The following is a 20,808-nucleotide window of genomic DNA, read 5'->3' as shown; positions in this document are numbered from 1 at the left end:
AAGTGTATAAGTGAAAGAGATAAAAAATAATTTTGAGTGTCTTGTCAAGTAATGATGCATTAACTATTATCATAAATTCAAAGCATAATATAGTGAGTTGAGAGTGATGAAAATAATAATAAGTAGAGTTATAACTGAAGAAAAAAAAAGTTGTAGTTAATATTGTATTGAAGAGTGAAATAAATGTAACAAAAAAAAGAGTAAAATAAATCAATTATTTGGGACAAATTTTTTTCTTGAAAGGACTCAATTAGTTTAAGATGGAGGGAGTCACATCCATTCGGTTTAAGTAAAATTTTGGGTGTGATTTAATAATTAAAAAATAAGAAAAATGTTAACAAGTGCCCTTAGAACATACTCCCTCCGTTTCAAAATGAGTGTCGCTTTAGCCAAAAAAATTTGTTTCAAAATGAATGTCGCTTTCAGTTTCCAATGCAATAATAACTTTTTCTTTTCAATTGTACCCTCCAATTAATACTCTGCACACTACTTCCAAAGTATTACTTTTAAAACTAACCAATAGTTAATAAGGATAATTTGGTAAAATAACCATTCTCTTTCTCTTAATCATTGCATTTCTTAATATGTGTGTAAACACCTAAAACGACACTCATTTTGAAACGGAGGGAGTACATTAAAAAACTCAAAGTAGAATTTTTGTCTAAAAAATTATGCTAATTTATTGCTCTAAAAATAAAAAATTAATGTTTTATAATAAATACTCCCTCCGTTTCAAAATGAGTGTCGCTTTAGCCAATTGCACAGAGATTAAGGAATGAAATGAAATAATCATTAGACATAACACTTTTACTAAACTATCCTTACTTTATAGTAAGAAAAAGACAAATTTAAAGTTACATTGAAAATTGTGTGAGAGAAAAGTTGGAAGAATAAAAATAAAGTTGTATTGAAAATGTAAAGTGACACTCATTTTGAAACAATTTTTTTTTAGCTAAAACGACACTCATTTTAAAACGGAAGGAGTATTTACTACTCCCTCCGTCCCATATTACTTGACCTATTTAGAATATTTGCACTATTCATGTACCATGCTTTGACTCTATTTTTCTACTAATATATAAAAACAAAATATAGCATATAAGATGTTGTTAGATTCGTCTCGATTAATATTTTCAAAATATCAAATTTTCGTAATTTTTTCTACTAAATTATTAAAGAAATTTAAGTTTAAAATTGTGCATTGGCATACGTGACAGAGTCAACTAGATCAAGTAATATGAGACGGAGGGAGTATTTATGAAATCCTCAAACATGTGTCTTTACGACACAGGTCTAAAAAATAATCAGAACTCTTTTTTGAGGGAGCAGTAAATGATGATTTATTAGTAGAAACTAGAAAGAATGGCCCATAATTCAACGTTCAAAACCGAGAAAGGTCAAACATAAAAGGCATCATCATCACTTTTGATTAACAAACTTTTCCCAACTGGTTAACCATTAACCAATGTTCAGACTCACACTTTCCTTCTTCTTCTTCCCATAGCTTCTCTCTCTGCTTCAATGGCGAACAAACCGTTTCTCTTCTTCTCCATCATCCTCGCGTTTCTCGCCGTCGCCGGAGGAGATTCCGGCCAAGGCTCCGAACTCGATTATTCCAAACTCTCCGGCATTATTATCCCAGGCTTCGCTTCTACTCAGCTTCGAGCATGGTCCATTCTTGATTGTCCTTACTCTCCGCTAGATTTCAATCCTCTCGATTTGGTTTGGCTCGACACTACCAAAGTACAAACAATCTTTATCTATCTCTCTATCTACGCTTTTCAACGTCGTTTTGCATTTTCTGTATCATGATTCAATCTTACTGTGCCACGCGATAATTTTAGTTTCGGTTTTGTCAAAATGTTTTTGTTAGCTTATCGTGAAAGTTTTATCTCAATTCTGTTATAATTGTTTGTATGTAGATAGATGAATACGTAGATTTTGAATAAATTCGTATAAAAAATAATATCAACGTATTCAAAGAATTTGTGCATATTTATTTCCTCTGTTTGGAACTTAGTTACGAAATCAGCAGCTTATAGCATAAGCCCTTATCATATGATCGCTTATGAATAAGCTATTTCTATTACACAAGATAAAACAAAGTCAGACTGGTTTTTATAATCTATAAGCTGTTTTCATAAGCTATCCTGGAGAGCTTATGGAAGTAAGTTGTTTCATAAGTTCTCCTGAATAGTGTTACAAGTGGTTATGCCGGTAGATAAACTCAAATAAGTCAATCCAAACAGGCATTTTATGAGTTTGAAATAAGCGCTTAAAAGTTTGAGTTTCGGAGTTAGGACTAGTGTATATGAGAATTGGTTTGTTTTTTCAGCTTCTTTCAGCTGTGAATTGCTGGCTTAAGTGCATGTTGCTGGACCCTTACAATCAAACAGATCATCCTGATTGTAAGTCTCGTCCTGACAGCGGTCTTTCTGGAATTACTGAACTCGATCCAGGTTATATAACAGGTGTGTTTTCTTTTATCTATTTCTTGTGGAAAATGTGTTTTTGTAAGGTATTTGGCCTAGTTTTTGATTGATGATGTTCTTTATTTTTTATTTGCAGGACCTCTTTCGTCTGTATGGAAAGAATGGATTAAGTGGTGTATTGAATTTGGCATAGAAGCTAATGCAATAATTGCGGTTCCTTATGATTGGAGACTGTCACCGTCCATGCTTGAAGAACGAGACCTTTACTTTCATAAGCTTAAGTATGTCTACTAAATCTTTGCATATGACTCACTTAATGTATGTTTGGTTATGCGGTTACAAGAATTGATTTTGAGTGAATTGATTCTGTAAAATTGATTTTATATAAAAGAATGAGTTGAATGTCAAGTGATTTATGTTTGGATGCGTAAAAGTGGATTTAACAATAAGTTTAAGGCTAAAATCAATTGTAGAAGCCAAAAGCTAGAAATTCTAGCGCTTCAAGTAGAATCAATTCTACAAGAAATATAAACTCTCCTTCAAATAATCCAAACATGATAAAATCAATTTTACAACTTCTAGAATCACTTTTGACCCTCTAAAATTGAAACCAAACACATGCTTAGTTTAATGTCATTGTCTGCAATTATTTGGTCGAAATGATTGTTAGAAATTGTATTCTAAATTGCAGTAGGCCAGTTTGTTTCTTCACAGCAATTAATTTTCTGTGCTTAAAATTTTGCCTTAACATGTAAGTGATAGTAATAAATCTAAATGCATGGTCTATAAAATTGCATACTTGAGTTTATGAAAACTTCATAGACAAATGTTATATTCGTTCTACCTGGAGTATAAGGGAAGTTCAAGAGAGAATGATATGAAATAGAAAGAATTGCTGGAATTGAAAATAGTTAATTCCCCATATTCCCCAATGATTAATGAGGGGACAAAGCAGAAGGCTGTATCATAGTAAAATTTTACTATAACCATGCAATATTTGCTTTATTTAAATAACCATATTTTTTATTCTAAGACAATATAAACCTAATCCTGTCATCAGCCTCTCAATTCGGAGGAGAGCAAGTGTTTGAAGGGGAATAGTTCTCCCCAGTCCCTACATTCCCTTCCCCTCATAAATTTTGAACTCCCAAATAAATGAGTTCTTTCCATTCCATCACATTTTCACCCTCATCTAAATAAACTCAAAGTTCAATGTATTTAAACAAAAAACAAATCACTAGTCTGGCACAGTAAATTAGTCATACATCCAGTACTTGAGAATTAGAGTCTAGTATCATCCGAAATAAGAGTATACTTAAGACTTTAGTTTTTTCATGATGCATCTTTGTCAACCTCGGTGTCATGGTTATTCTAATAATCCATATTTTTTTAGATAAAGGTTAATAGGGCACAAAGGCTTTACAAGAGGAAAAAAATCTCAATTATGTTGACATCCAAAAACCTCACAATCAATTGTAGCGCTCCAAAAATATTTATTTAAAATAAAGACGGTAAATCAGAAAACAAGAGCATGGCCATGGGGGGACAAAATCCAATACCCATGGATAAAACAAAGGGTCACCTAAATCTATAGCAAGGACCTAGGAAGATAGGAATAAGATTCCCCTAAAAAGCGATGATATAATAATCCATATGCACATAGCATCGTGACACATTTACATATACACATCTGGAGTACTCTTGTGCGTGTTCCAACACTAGTACTACACTCCATTCTAGTGCAATATAGATTTTCCGACATGTTGAGGACACAACTTGGACATGACTCCTGCACTTAGCTGACACTTCAATTTTGGGTAGACATGATTACATGAAAAGGGACACAAGTGGTACAATAAATTCCATTTGTTTTATTGATAACGATCAACTAGGAGGCGAAAAGCCTTAAAGAGTTAAATTGATTATATACCTTTTAGGTTTTTGGTAGTGGATGGAAGGGTTGAAGGTGAAAGGCTTCATCATCTTGTTTTATAATTTTTTTTTTGTGAAGAGACAGTGTTCAAATTGCATATGATGTCTTTTAGTATTTTTTTCTTCTGAGATTCATTATCAATAGAAATAATTCTAATAATATCTGTACACCAGAATATAGATCCACCTTTCAAAGCCGAGTTAATTTGTTTTTCTCAAAATGTCAGGCAGTTGGATGAAATTGGTTTGTTAATTGCATTGAGGATATTTACATTTTTCAATTTGTGTTTCTTTTTGCAGATTGACATTTGAGACTGCTTTCAAACTTCGAGGTGGACCCTCTTTAGTTTTTGGTCATTCATTGGGTAATAACGTTTTTCGTTATTTCTTGGAGTGGTTGAAGCTAGAAATTGCACCAAAACATTATATCGAATGGCTGGATCAACATATTCATGCTTATTTTGCTGTTGGTATGATTGACTTATGTGCATCTGTTACAGTTTAAAGGTATTTCTGATAATTATATATCGCTGTGCTGATTTTCCTTCTCTGATCGGTTGTCTTAGCTGCTCCCCTTCTGGGTGCAACTGAAACCATTGAAGCAACACTTTCTGGATTCACATTTGGTCTTCCAGTATCTGAGGTTACCTTCTAATTTTTCTAGCTTATCTTTTCTTTTGGGTTTGTTTGTCTGCTAACTTATCTAGGTTTATGCTATCCAAAATCATTGGTCTGTTATTCTTTCAGATATTACCTATATGCCACCAACTGTTGGCATTGCATGTTTCTGAGTTATAAGTCCTTTATTGTTCAACTCGATTCAAACTCTTTTAGCAATGAACTGTAGTTAGAAATTCTTCAACATGACACAGCCTTCTACAATTGGGTATCATGCATTCATATATAAAGCAAGTAGAAAACACTTCTCTAAACAGCGAGCTGGATAATTGTAGAAAATAGCAGCTTGAGTTCATAGTTGTGCATTGCATCCTGTCTGATTTTCAGGAATGATTGAACTGATACCTTGTTATTCTATCATCATCCTACAAATCTAGACGATAACCAACTTGGTTAATAGACAGATTGATTTGGACACATGCCATGTTTAAAATTGTGTATGCGGTTTTATTCCCATCTTAATACATGCTTATAATATTTTTTTAAGGCACCAGGGAACAGCTCGATTGATGTTCAACTCCTTTGCTTCATCATTGTGGATGATGCCTTTTTCCAAGTACTGTAGAACAAGTAATAAATATTGGAAGCATTTTTCTGGAGGAAAGCAAGTAGGTACCCATACATATCACTGTGATGAGGAGGAGTTTAAGTCAAACTTTTCTGGATGGCCAACAAAGATAATCAACATTGAAATTCCTTCAACCCGTGGTGAGATTGATGATACTTTTGCATTTTCTACCGAGCAATCTTGTTATGCTGGTTATGGCCCCCAACTGCCTTTTGTATCTTCTGCTTGCAGGATATGAAGCATATCCCTCATTTTCAGAAATACCCGAGGCCAACTTGTCCGGAATGGAATGTGGACTACCTACTCAATTATCTTTCTCAGCTCGTGAAATAGCGGATGGCTCCTTTTTCAAGGCAATTGAAGATTATGACCCAGACAGCAAGAGACTCTTGTACCAATTAGAGAAGTGAGTGTTATCTCAGTAATTGTTCATTAAAATATAATTTTATTGAAATTTTGATCATTCTGCATGAAATGCTAAAAATTGAGACTTCAGAAAATTTATCCTTTCTTAAGCTAAAGGCAAAGCACAGGCAGCATCCAAATTACTGTGGGATTGCATATTGATTTTTTTCAAAAACAATTCTCTTAAGAATCTTAACAGCTTAAACACTAAACATCAAAAAGAGTCATTTGATTGAACATATGTTCGTTCTTACTACACTATTGTTATGAAAAAGAGAAATTAGCAACCAATTCCCCCCTTCCTGAAAGAAAACAAATTTTTAACCTATTAGTTTTAATTTGGTTGCAACTATAAGCTTTGAAAAGGAACTATAAATAAATAGGGTGGTTTCATTTACCAGTATTATATGTATGAGCGAGTTTTCTGGTGTTATAAATTTCTACTTTGAATTATTTAGTTTTTATTACATTCTTTACTGCTACACAGCTTTATGCTGTTATCTGTAGTTCTATAATGAACTGGCATGTCTTTGAATACTTTAATGTTTCAGATCATATCTTGATGATCCTGTACTTAATCCACTTACACCTTGGGATCGGCCACCAATAAAAAACGTGTTCTGCATTTATGGCAGTAATTCAAAGACAAAGGTACATTAGCATTTCTAGTGTCAACCACAACCGCAAATACTAAAGAGTTCCATTTAAATTAAGTTTGGTAAATATTTTATACTTTTTTTTAAATCTGAAATCCTGAACTTGGAATTGGAAGGGTTGAAAGTTGTAAAGTAGCTATATTATTCATTTGCACACGATTCTGTAGTTTGTTTTAGTTTAGAATTCTGTCAGTTTTGTTTTAGTTTACTATGTCTGATGTTGCTATTTCAGTTTCTTTTTATTTTTCAGAACAAGTTGCAAATATTGAGTTTATGTATATGGGCCATCTGCATACATAATAATGTGTTTTATTTGGTTTTATCATGGAATATTTAGTAAAGTCACATCACCAGTACTTGTAAATTTTGTGATTTTCTCACTGTATACTCCCCTCATGTTTATTTGCAAGCCTTTACCTTACTCATTTTTTTCAGTATAGTTAGTTATGTTAAGAAGAGGCCACTAGTAAAAATGTATAATAAAGAAACTCTTAGAATTTGGGTTGGGCCTAACTCAACCTTACAAAACTGGTCTGTAAGGTGAGGACTACCTCTACTTATAAGACCATGTTCAGGCATATCTCCAAAGGTGGGACTCTTAACCCCCCCACTCCTAGGACTGGACATCTGGAGCGTGACCCGAGTGGCCAGATAGGGGAAACCTGATAGCAGGTGACCCAACTGGTCTTGGATAGGCTCCGTTACCAACCTAAAAGTTATTCTGGCCTCCCAAAATTCTTTTTTTTTTAAATTATATAGAAACTTTCAAAACAATCATGTCTATTTCTCTCTGTACTAGCCAGTTCGCTCTTAGTAGCACTTTACATTCTAGAGAGACATTTTATCTGTGCTATATTCTAGTATTTGCTTCTTTGTGCTTATTGTTGAATACTGAATACTTTCTTGTGGTATAAGGCTGACACTGGCTCAGTGGCATCTTAATAACTTGCATTTCTCACATGTAAATTATTTTGAGCTTCATAAATAATGCCAACCATCCAATTATTTCTATATTAACTTTTTCTTGCTGATTTTTCAACATAATATATCTTTGGGGAGTCTGTAATGAGATATTGTGCTGTTGTGAATGATATTTTTTGCTTCATAACTATCAAAATAGGTTGGTTACTACTTTGCCCCTAGCGGCAAGCCGTATCCTGATAACTGGATCATTACAGATGTCGTTTATGAGCATGAAGGATCTCTAGTCACAAGGTAACTGTCATTATTTTAGATGTAGTAACTTTTTTTAATTGTAAACAGAACGAAAATTCTATTAGTGTTTGTGCATCTCGTTTTTTATTTGTACTTCGAGGAGCTTGTCATGTTGCATAAAGTTACACAAATATTTGTCTCTTCTGCACTTTATATTTGTTCTCATCATCTGGTCTTGGGCCCTGGCAAAATACCTCCTCTTCCCTTCTGCATTTCCAATTCTACTCTATTCTATTTTTATATCTCTGTTTTTGGTCTGGTCTTTGACCTTCAAGGGGAAGGGGAAGGTGTATGATGGATTCAAAGAGAAGCATATAAACTGTAAGAGACAATCATTTTATTTAATTCGATAAGCATTTTTTTTTACAGGATATACTTCAACCCTTAAACAGTACATGAAAATATGATTAAAGTATAACAACTTAAAACAAAGGTCTACACATTTATATTTGATAGTTTAACTTGTGTGCAGAATATTTTGACGCTGCTAGCTCTTTATTTGCTGTTGTCTTGCAAAATATTGGTTTATTGTTTTTCACCTCATTAATAAGTCATTTTTCTTCTAAAGATATTGAATACAATCACCTAGGTCGTTGCTGTGCCATTTAATCGTAATCAATTCTCACAAGATCAAAATCTAAACTAGCTTCTATCAGTCATCATCCATTTTTGCTGGGTTTGGGGTAGGGATGATTTGTTGGTTAAAATATCTGGCATTAATTTTGCAAATTAATGATATTTTTTATTTTGGATCATGTATAGTGGGGATGTGGTTCTACTATTACAGTTTTTATTTGTACATTTTCTGGATATTCTGTTTAAACTAGTCTTAACTGTCAGGTCAGGAAATCTGGTTGAAGGAAACCCTGGATCTATAAGTGGCGATGAGACGGTAAATTTAAGTTATTTTCCTTTACTTTTTTATGATATACTGATCATCCCAACTGGATTTCAATAAAATCAGCCCTTTACAGGTTCCATACAACTCCCTATCTTGGTGCAAAAATTGGCTGGGACCAAAGGTGAACATTACAAGAGCTCCTCAGGTATTCTTGTCTAAAAATAATGTGCCATTGTTTTTATTTTTATTTATTTTTAATTATTTTCACCCCTTCTGTTCACAGAATGTTTGGTATTAAGTTCAATTAATTTGCAAATATGCTATTAAAGGATTAATTTATTGGGACAAAGTTTTTAATTTATGTTGCATGTCCTGTTCTGTCTTAATCTCTGAGGTAGATGGGTGCATGAGCCTGAGTTCTAAGCCCGTAAGTTGTGTTTTACAATTCATTATGTCTGTTATGGATTGATGTGGTGGTGATGTTGCTTAGTTTCTTCCTTAAACCCCTTCCTCCTCTTTATTTTTTATTTATTGTATATGTCTGTGGCACTGCTCTAGCTTCAAGAGGGAAGAGCTATGTTAGTTGTCCAGCTCTAGCTTCAAGAGGGAAGAGCTATGTTAGTTGTCCATTAAGATATGTCTAAAAGGTCATTGAAACGGTTATGTTTATTCCCAGTTATGTCATAATTTCCCTCAATAAGCATCTCAAAGGGGAAGGCATCAAATTTAAGATATATTTTGATTTTGATATAAATAAATCTGTATCTTTTCAAGTTTGATATTTCTTATCATGCCTTTATATATTTTCTTGTCTTCAGTTAGTTTATTTGCATTCATACTATTAATTGTATGGCCATGTTTATATTTATCTTTGTTTTAACTTTTCAGTCAGAGCACGATGGCTCAGATGTACAGATTGATTTGAATGTGGAACATCACTATGGAGACGATATTGTTCCAAACATGACAAGGTTTCCTAGGGTTAAGTACATAACATATTATGAAGATTCTGAAAGTCTTCCAGGAAAGAGGACAGCAGTTTGGGAGCTTGATAAAGGTGCATGCATGACTTGTCCTTAGTTTTCTTGGACTAACTAATTCTTTAATATATGAAACAAGGCCAATTAGATATGATGGCTACATAGATAAAGTCAATTGTATACACATCTTGTCAATTTTTGACTTGATCTAGAAGTCAATGCTCAAAAAATTAATGACCGCTTAAAGAATTCATACAATAGCAAAAGAAAACAGTGTTTGGCTGGAGGGAAATAGAGAGGAGAAGAAGGAAGAAATAATTTTAAATTTGCTTGTTAGGTTCAATTTGTTGTTGAGAGGAAAGTGGAGCAAATTTCCTCTTCACTCAATTCTGGATCCCCCTTGAATGTTAGGGAGATTTGGAAGGAAGAGAAGACGAATTTTTAAAATTTAGGCTAAATTACACTTTTGGTCTTTTAAGTTATTTTCCCCCCTAAGTTTCCTTCATTCCATTTTGGTTTCTAGGTTACAAACATTAGATACCTTGGTCGCTTATGTTTTCTCGTTCCATTTTAGTCTCTTAAGTTACAAACACTGACACTCTTTTTACTCACTTTTTTAAGGGCAAAAAAAGTATATCTTCTTTTTTCTGGATCCCCTAATATGCACTTATAGAAAACGGTTCACAGGTGAACCTTTGAAAAATACAGGATATAACCGGTTAGCCCTGTAACAAAACCATCTTTAGTTTACTTTATGCTAATACTAGTACTACATAGGTAGACCACTGTAGTCAGTTTATAATATTTTCTCAAAAAAAAAAAAAAAAATTAGTAGTAAAGATAGATCTGAAGTAGAACAAAAGTCAAGATAGACGTGAAGCCCGAGCCGCCAACGTCAAAACTATTGTCCGTGCCTCTGTGATCCTACAACGGTGGAAGGGGAAAGACAATTTTGGGTGGAAAAAATATGCTTGGGTACATCTAAATTGGGAGGAATGAAAAATTAAAAGGAATTAAGCAGCATCTAAAATAAAAGATTCAAAACTAAAATAATTTTTTTCCATTGTCCGTGCCTCTGATCCCCCCTATTGTTGACCATAGCAATTTATTTTAGTTTTTACTCTGCATTGGAAAGCGTTTATCAAATTCATGAATTTTCCGCTGGTAAAAATCTGCTTGTTCAACAGAGAACTATTAGGTTGATGTATTTTGTCTGAAAAATATTTTTTCCTGCAATTTGTGTACTTGTTTTGAGGCACAATCGTTACTAAACAAGCTCAAACAACAAACTGTTGGTGTGATTAGAACTAGGGAATTTTGAAGAATAGATCAACAGCATCATCTTGGGCTTGATTATAAAAAAAAAAAAAAATGGACCTTATCAGTAAGACCGTTTAGGTGAGTTACACAATCTCAGTTGGTTTCAAACATCTCTATATGTTTCAATTCATTTTTTCGAAGTTGGCATAATTAGTTATGTGCCTCTGCTCACACCGGAGAAGAGGACCTCTCCTTCAAAGACACGGGATGACGATGAATCTAAATTACTATGTACTCTACTAATAACAATTTTGATTGATGATGTAACATAGTTGCCCCCAGTTCCTGTAGCACTATCGTCCACCGCATCACATGAAAATTATAACTTGGGTACTCGCACATGGTTGAAGAAGATATAACAACAACAACAACAACAAAGCCTTATCCCACAAAGTGGGGAAGGTGGAAGAAGATAGTGGAAGAAAAAAAGAAATAATTGGATATATCGAATATAAGATAAAAAAAAAAAAGGAAGAAATAAGGTGATAACCTGCTATAGTAGGTTCAGTTGAATGGGTTCACTAATAGACCTCTTTAAATGGGACCAACAAAATATCCTCTGTTAAAATCCCCCTCTTCCCCTCCCTTCGTCTCAACTCAACCAACAAAATATCTAATTAAATCTCTCCTTCGCTTCCCGTCCACTCCATTAACCATCTTCCACTTTCCTCTACTTTTTTGAACCAAACAAACCCTTAAGGTTTCAAATTATCGAATTAAATATCTTACTGGTTATGCATTAACCAAATTATTTAGTTAAATGTATGCATTAACCCAAGAAAAGGTTATTTATCTGTCACTAATTATCAGTATTTTAATAAACAATAAATTTGTATTGCTATTATTTTATGGATGAGCAAGAATTATGATGTCAGAACCCCCAAGCATCATGCTATAAAATTTACATACAAGTAAATTGACACTATATTCTTGTAGCAAATCACAGGAACATTGTTAGATCATCAGTGCTAATGAGGGAATTATGGCTTGAGATGTGGCGTGATATCCATCCTGATGCGAAATCAGAGTTTGTCACAAAAGGTATTTCATACTATTTTCATTGACAAATTTCTACAATTTAGCTGATAATCGTCAATTATTATGTCATTACAGCTAAGCGTGGACCTCTAAGAGACGAGGACTGCTATTGGGATTATGGGAAAGCTCGCTGTGCATGGCCAGAGTATTGTGAATATAGGTTATATTCTTTCTCTTCCATTTAAGGCCTAAGTTATTTTTCAGGAGGATTATGATTCTAGGTTCACAAAATGGGTTACGGTTGAGTTAGCTGAGTTAACCAGAAGTCTATGACTCCCAAATTTGTTATTTTTTAAAAATATTTCATTTTAGCATTAAAATAATATTTTATTTTTTTAGCTTGAACTAAAAGAGAGATAAAAAAGCCTGTACAAAAGATACACCTTAAAAGGGGGACCATTTTTCATTTAACTAAAACAAATGTAAATGTCCTGCTGCCGACTCGAGGATTAGTTCCATAGTAGGTTCAAAGAGCCTAAGCCGTGGGGATGCCTTTGAGCGCCTATTTGGGGTTAAAGACCCTAATTAAGGTAGGTCAACAGTAAATGGGTATAGACATTAAAGTTTGCCACCTCTGCGTATTTGAGCCTAGCTGTCCAAGTACATGTCTGTTTCTTAAATGCAGGAATGGGTACAAGACTTCCCAAGTTGGAATTCTCCTTGACCTATCTTGTCCTGACTTAGATGTTTTTTTGTTTATTTCTTTTAATATGTCAAATGTATAATATTGCAGGTATGTTTTCGGTGATGTTCACTTGGGACAAAGCTGCAGGTTGAGATATACTTCAGCTGATTTGTTGTTGCATTATTTGTAAATAAAAAGGTACTTTCTTTCATGTTCTGTGTTAATGTTTTGTTTGTCTCCTTTTTTTGGCTTGAACCTACACTGCTATATGGAGGGCAAGCCTTGGTGCAACAATATGGTTGACGCGCCGTGACTTGAAGGTCACATGTTCAAATCTCAGAAACATTTTTTCCTCATGCGGGGGGAAAGACCGCATGCATCTACTCCCCGCTTTCTGGGGAAAGACTTTATATTTACCCTCTCTAGACTCCACCTGTTGGGAGCCTCGTACAATTGGCCGACCTATGCACTGCTATATGATTTTAAACAAAATTTGGAACAAGGTAGCCTTAAAAATACGAATTGCTCTGTTGTCGTGACTCTTAAATTTGCTCTGTCCTTGCCTTAAAAGCTTCAATTATTTGGTCTTTGGTGACCATTACCTTCTTCTAGGTCATTCTCTTGACTAATTGTAATTGTTGTTCTTACTAATTTGCCTGAATCATAGATTTAACGTCCATAAATGCATGTTTAGCTTTACATTGATGTGCAGCATGATTGAAGAAATGAACTGTTAATTGTTGTTGCCAAATTGTGAAGGCAACATTTATATTAAGATATATGCTGAGTTGTCTTGGAAGCTGAATGTTTAAGATTTTCTTATTTTTCTGTTAATAATACATTGCTTGTGTTAGCTTAATATATTCAAGGGAAATGCTGATGAATGCCCTTGAGGTATTGGTTAATCCATCAAAAGAAGCAAGTTTGTATGGGGAAATGTTGTATTTATTATATTGACAAAGGTTTGACTTGTATTTTCCAGACAAATTTTCCTTTTATATGTTCCTTAACCAATGCCCTTGGGACACTCATTAGCAAGACCCTATATTCAATAGCAAAAAGCACAACCCAGTATGATTTCGTTGTTCATTAAGATAAACTCAGTTTCCTAATTCGATTCCTTTATTTAGATACTTCATCTCTTCTTGTTCTTCATACATTTTACACACCTGAAGTAAACTTGCTCAATTTAAAGTTAGAAAATCTGTTTGACTACAAACTCGAAATCTAAGACAGAATGCGCATGAAACCGCTGAGTGCAAGGCAAAACAAAGAGATAAAGAATGTAGTTGGTCAAAGTGCACAACTCTATACATTATATGGGTATATGCAATCAGTTTCATACCAAATAGTAATAAGACCGGTAACGATAAAATGACATTTCTTTTACTGCTTCGTATTATGGAAAGTATTTCAGTAAAAGGTAATATAGTATCCATTACCCTCAGGAATGACAATAATATTGCTTTCTTTTCCTTTTGGACATTTCATGGCTTCCGTCGTACAATCATATATAATAGTAATTGATTTATATGTAGACTAGTGGTGCCTTTTCAGCTCTGGTTTTACTGTAATGATAAGCTTTTTGTTTATTCTTCTCAGAATCTCAGATGCCGGTGGGATCATTTTGTTCTCCTGGATGACACGCTACACTTGAATGTCAAAATTCCTCCTCTGAATAACAGATGTTTGGAATTTGACTATTTTTCTGCATCATAGATTTGTTGCGCCACTGTGTTCTTGCAAATTCTTTGCTTGCTTCATTTGGAACTTTGGCCCAACTTCATAGCTCATTTATCCACTTCACAATTTGTACAGTATATCTCAAGGCAGAACCTAGTTAATGTGGTATTCTACTGTTCCTAGCAGCAGGCATGATGCATCTCCCACTGATATATTACTTGTGGCATCTGATATTCGCCATCATATGCTCAACAAAACGAAATTCAGGTTATTACCTTCCATTTGTTGAAAACACAATTTACACGGCTATTATGCTAGGTGCAATTTTTTACTGCTGGTTACTTGAGTAACCAGCTCCCACTTTGTCATCCCGGGAAATAACAGGCCAGATTTTGGTGGATTTGTAATCATTATTTGTCAATTGGTTGACGGTGTTCTTGATTTAGGACATACAAGCTATAGTAATATGTATAATCCATTGTTATAAAAAGTTTATATTGGAAATGAGGGTACATGAGAATATAAAAGATAATAGTGAAGCTGAGAAAATCTTTGTTATATGTTTTCATAAGAAACATTTTTTCGCCACATATTATTTGCTGTTGTTTACTATCTTTCTTCACAATTTAGACTTACAACACAAACATATGCTGGAACTTAGGCCCTGTCAAAGATGTTAGATGTATAATTGGAAAACCAATAATCATGTCTTGAATTGTTTTCTTTGATGTTGTAAATCCCTACCGAGGGGAAGGAAAGCCAAATTTATACTGTTATTCTAAACTTTTATGTGTTAAGATTCTTTTTTTAAATCTGCTGACTTTTGAGTTTATGCTCTAACATATCTTTTTTGTTCCCCTGCAACAATGTAATGGAACATAATATTCTTTAAAAATGTGACTAAAGTTGACATCTAATTGAGGTATGAGTGGCATGTGATATGGCTAAATCGCTCCATGTTGTTGACACCTCAGAGAGATGCATTAGTCATGCCATGTTTTTCATGTGGCTACAATGGCTCCGGAGATCAAAGAGAAAAATGTTGCCCTATTTACTTTCATAATACTACCTCCGTTCCTTTTTAAGTGTCACTTTTTAACATTTTACACAAACCAAGACACTCAATAAATGTTACTTTTTCTTATACAATAATCTATACTTTTACTATAATAACCTTAGTCATTTAATATCTTATTTCATATATTTCTCTCTCCACAATAAATAACTAAGGGTAATGTTGGTAAAACAACATTTATTGTTGCATTGAACTTTGAAAGTGACAGTTAAATAGGAACAAAAAATTTCTTCAAAAGTGACACTTAAAAAGGAACAGATGAGTAATTGTTAAATTTTTTAAAGGAAAATGCTAACGAGTGCCTCCGCGTATTCAGTGCATTGAAATTTGTATAAAAAATCGTGTATTCAATGCATTGAAATTTGTAATATTTGTCTTTTTGAAGAAATAATTTCTAAATTTGGGATCTTAAAGAGTGCCCCCGCGCTCCTGAAGCATTCGATAGCAATACCCATTTTTTAAATACAACTTAAAGCAATGCAACAATACCATATTATTTCTTCATCATCGTTGAGTTAAAGTAAGATCATTTTTTGAGTTTGTTAGACAACTGTGTGACCATGCCGGTCAATTGAACTAACCAGGAATGATCATCCTGCCTGTTAATCACGTTTTTATCACACGGTCATGATTCATCCACCATACTTATGTCCAGATGTATGTTCCTGTCACCTTTGAAATCAAGGACACAATAGTATGATCCTATAGAACAGATCATGTTCAAGTAAGATCGTAGTTAAAATTAAAGTAAGATCATGATAGTTTATTATTTTTTTATTTTTGAGCTTCATGTCATCAATCGACGAGTGACCATAATAGTCGATAGGAACACAATAACTTTCTTGTATAGAGGTTTTTTGTTTTTTGAAGGGTTGTATAGAGTACTTAAAAACAAACTATCTATTTTAATTAGACATTTTTAAATAATTAGTTTTCTCTGAACAATTTTTTTTAAACATATAAATTAAACATTTAATGTGAAATCTATACTAATAAAATTAGCTATCGGGTAGCTACTTTTGGTTGAAATTTTTCTTGGGGAAATTTCCTATTAACAATTCAAAGATTTTCAAATTAAAATTTACACCATAATTATAAAAAAAAAAAAAAACTCAATAACTAATTACATATTTTAGTTGAACTTGTTTCTGTTACAATTTTCCCATAGCAACATAATTATTTTTTCAAATTTAAATTTGGATACATATAAATTGAACAAAACCATAACTATTGCATTTGCATTGGCATCTTATCTCATGTTCATTTCTTAATCTTGATTTGACAAAGCAAGAAGTAAAGGAAATGCCTTTATGTTTGTTGAGATACCCTTTTCCCTTTTGATTTTTTTAGGAGACCAAAAATCATCTATTTTTGTCATATTTCTTGCTTTTGCCAGCAATGATACAAAACTACCCACCAACTCCACAGTCCTTCAAGCTTCAGCATAGCAGACGGAAGGGTACAATTTTTTGTTAAAATTTGCCATTTTATACTTTCATAGAGGATCTTAACCTACTTTATTGTAGTATAAATATGAACAAAAGATGGAGAACATGAGGAGGTTTTTAGTGGTAAATCCTTTCTAATTTTATTTTTCATGCCATATTCTTTTTAACAAATGGACTACAACAGATCAAACCAAATTATATCAGAGACATTTTCTTTCAGTTAGAGTCAAAATTTTCCAAACTCATTTCAATAAAATATCAAAAGAAAAAAAAAATAAGTATTTCGCAAGTGATCAATCGGATCGTTCTATTTTCTTTATGTTCCCCTCTTAACATTGCCTCAGTGGTTCGCAGTCCCCTTTCTTTGGCTTTATTTTAGTTTTTTCTTTTTTTTTTTTTTGGCTTAAGTTAGTCCTCTTGATTTTTTTTGGGATAAATTACTGTATTTTTTAAAAGTTAGGGTTGTCAAAAAAAAAAAAAGTTAGGCAAAGATACTTTCGTGGTCTATTAACTTAATTTTGGCAACGATTTTATTCTTTATTTTTATCAAGTCAATTTTTTTTATCAATTTGAATATAAATTTTCATGATTCAAATATATGGTTTTATTTCAATATAAACTCATGTTGTTCAAATTTATGGTTCTTCACTCATATTCTCGTATGAATTTTAAATTAGATGTTTGAAAATTCATATGTAAACGAATCAAAAGTACAAAACTAATGTGAAAAAAGGATAAAAGTTATTAGTAGTGACTACTTCAGACCATTTTCATTTGACTATCTGCAAAACTCAAGATCTAAAATTGGTGACCACCTAATTAATCTTTTAGATTGATAAACAATTTTTTTATGAAAATCCAAATCTAAAAAAATATTGGGATATAAACACAAAATTTTATTGAAAATTCCAAATCTAAAACAATATTGATAGTGATTATTGAAATATGGAATAGCATTTACTTCGATAGGAGAGAGTCAGCATAGGATTAAAGCACAAGTTGTTATGCATAAAATTTCTCTTATTGCATAATTTGTTTTGTTGGTGAAACAATGTCTTGCAAAGTTTACAAGCTTTCATCTCCACGTCACCTCATGGTGTATGTAAAAAGAAAGTGGGAAGTTCCTCATTCGACGCTGATACAAGTGCATAGTTTGTTGCTGGATAAGGAATGGTGTTGTCGAAAAAGACATTTTTTTCAATGAACTGAGGGCGTCTCTGAGAAATATTTCTAAAAAATATCGGAAATGTTTCTTAGAAATACTTTTAGTTGTCAGGAGGAAATCTCTTTGTTTCGATAAATCATACATACTTCACAACAATATTTCTCGGTAAATCATAAATCATGTACCTGAGGAGGATTGAGATTTCATTTCCTTTTAAATATAAAAGGTGTATTGGGATTTGAAGGGGTTTCGAAAGACTTTTTTATGATACTTCCTCCGATCACATTTACAAGCAAAAACCAACTTGTCAGATTCATTGAATAACTAATGTATATGACCTATATATAAATCAGATACAATAGTTATTCAATGAACCTTACAATTGTTTTTTGCTTATAAATGTGACCGGAGGAAGTAATAAATTTTGTGATATTAAATAAAGTTTTTCAAAAAATATAAATAAATTTTGTGGTATTCAACTAAGACGATTAATATTACTAAAAAGAAAAAGACAATCAATATTTTTTTTAAGATAACGAAATCATATGGTATTAAATTATAATTTTTTGACGATTTATAAAATGACAATTGATATTTAAAAATATAAATATTTTGATGTATTGTGGAGTATTTTTAATTTTTTTTACGGTTATTGTGGAGTGAATTTTGTTAAACACTTTACTCATTCAACAATGACATCTAAGTCCTTGAAAATATAAATATATTTCTTATGGTTTTGTGCCAGCCCAATTATTTCTTTCTTTCTAGACATGGCCCGGTTGTGAATTTTACGTGTTTATATCTGCACGGAAGCAAAATCTTATGTATCGACATTGAAAAGTCGATGTGATAAAAAATTGAAAACTCATGATTATTTTCAAAATATTAACATTAACGTGATGCTTCTATTAAATGACATTTTTTTTATGCAAAACACCATTAAATATTTGAATGGAACTAGTTGTAGATTTTATGTGATTGTATCTGTGGAAGCAAATTTTTATGTATCAATGTGAGAAAGAATATATGATCTTATCTTGAAAACTCATGAATATTTTTAAAATATCAACCTTAATGTTGTCTTTGTGTTAATTTTTATTTTATTTTATATTCAAAACATCGTTAAATTTTTGCACCGCACTCGTTGCAGATTTTATGTGCTTATAACCGCGGAAACAAATTTTTATGTGCCTATAAGAAGTTCAATATGATTAAATTTTAAAAACTTGTGACTATTTTCAAAATATCAATATTAATGTAGTGTTTCTATTAATTTGTTTTTTATTGCCAAATTAGTGAAATTATGAGATTAAAGAAGATGTGAATAAAATATTTTTCTATATTTATGGCATAAGAGGGAGAATAAACCGCTTTCTTATATTTAAGTCGGAATACATTATTTTTTATTTTCAAAATAACTATTATGTCTATAAAATTAAGAAGATTATTAGTTTAACCAAAGATAATTAAGGTTAATTGAGAAATTTTTCTCGAGATTGATTTTAGTAGAAAAAATTTATATATATATATATATATATATATATATATATATATATTTGAAATTCAAACAACTTCATTAGATAACAGAAGTGTTACAGACAGTAGCAGAGCTAGTAATAGGAAAAGCATATCCTACCCATGAGTTACAACCAGCTTGTATAGCATGGCCAACAAGTCTGTGAGCTAGAACATTTAAGTTTCTACAAACATAATTAATAGAGACACTACTAAAATCTTCCATAAGGGCCTTACAATCTAGGACTATCAAATCAATACTAGCAAGAGAATTTGAACCTCTAAAACACTCAACAACAGCAAGAGCATCAGATTGAATTATAACATCTTGGAGACCTTTTTCCTTTGCTAATTGAAGACACCAACGAATAGTGTAACGCCCTCCTTTTTATTTAATTATTTTTATTAAGTTTGAGTCTATTTATGTGATTTATTTAAATATGTGAGGTGTTAGTATTTTATTAAGTGGCATTATTCTATTATTTATAAGAATATGAGAATTATTAGATTAAGTAGATTTGGAGGTAGTTTTGAGATTAGATGTCTTTTTATGATTTAGTCGATTTATTTTGATGAGTGGTATTTTGTTATGTTATATGTTGGTATTTACTAGCATAATATATTTGTTATTTGTTAGAGATATATTTGTTATTTGGTGTAGAAATATATTTGTTATTTGTTAGAGATATATTTGTTATTTGGTGTACAAATATATTTGTTATTTGTTAGAGATATATTTGTTATTTGGTGTAGAAATATATTTGTTATTTGTAAGAGATATATTTAATTTAGAAATAAATAAGATTATGAGGAAAAGAGTAGTTTTGAGGTGTAAGAGAAATAAGAAGGTGTTATAAATAGAGAAGTTAGGTTTTTGGAAAGAGTTTACCTTAAACCGCTTTTTGGAAAAGAGGAGAACAAGAAAGAAGAGAAGAGAAAAGTCAATAGAAGAGGAGAATACCTTAGGAAAGAAGAACGCTGCTGCTGATTTAGGAATTAATCTAAGGTGAGGGTGAGACTATCTTGCATTAATATTAAGTTGTTAAATCATTAGATTACATCTAATAAGTTGGGGAGAGTTTGTGAGGATTTGAGAATTAGGGTTTTGAGAGAGATTTGATGATTAGATGATGAAAACTTGTTGAATTGATGTAGAAATTGTATACAGTACTTAGATAACTCATATGATGATTATTGGATGTAGTTTTGAGGTTAGAACCATGGAATTGGAT

General features: G+C 32.3%; 1 protein-coding gene and 1 pseudogene across 4 annotated transcripts; one reads left to right on the top strand and one right to left on the bottom strand.

Moving 5' to 3' along the window:
- Nucleotides 1-1,412: 1,412 nt before the first annotated feature.
- Nucleotides 1,413-14,948, top strand: PSAT1 (phospholipid sterol acyl transferase 1). 4 transcript variants are annotated; one of them, XR_015018010.1, is made up of 16 exons: nucleotides 1,413-1,743; nucleotides 2,336-2,471; nucleotides 2,569-2,713; nucleotides 4,665-4,834; nucleotides 4,931-5,007; nucleotides 5,537-5,750; nucleotides 5,842-6,016; nucleotides 6,567-6,666; nucleotides 7,792-7,886; nucleotides 8,727-8,778; nucleotides 8,861-8,932; nucleotides 9,616-9,784; nucleotides 11,974-12,068; nucleotides 12,141-12,225; nucleotides 12,799-12,888; nucleotides 14,293-14,948. XR_015018010.1 is itself a non-coding variant. In XM_085724273.1 (16 exons), exons 1-15 carry the CDS (start codon nucleotides 1,522-1,524, stop codon nucleotides 12,878-12,880), a joined length of 1,899 nt encoding a protein of 632 aa, XP_085580399.1. In that variant the 5' UTR covers nucleotides 1,413-1,521; the 3' UTR covers nucleotides 12,881-12,888; nucleotides 14,293-14,948. The 4 variants fall into 4 exon arrangements, 1 of the variants encoding a protein (XP_085580399.1); XR_015018011.1 differs by having other exon boundaries at nucleotides 12,799-13,193; XR_015018009.1 differs by having other exon boundaries at nucleotides 11,964-12,068; nucleotides 12,799-13,193.
- Nucleotides 14,949-15,984: 1,036 nt separating this feature from the next.
- LOC146910248 (small nucleolar RNA U3) lies at nucleotides 15,985-16,182 on the bottom strand (annotated as a pseudogene).
- Nucleotides 16,183-20,808: the final 4,626 nt, after the last annotated feature.

This window comes from Medicago sativa, chromosome 7 (genome assembly GCF_051527215.1).
Source record: "Medicago sativa cultivar Bolivia chromosome 7, Bolivia_mono, whole genome shotgun sequence".
Lineage (NCBI taxonomy): Eukaryota > Viridiplantae > Streptophyta > Magnoliopsida > Fabales > Fabaceae > Medicago > Medicago sativa.
This window is presented reverse-complemented; position numbering and strand designations above follow the sequence as displayed.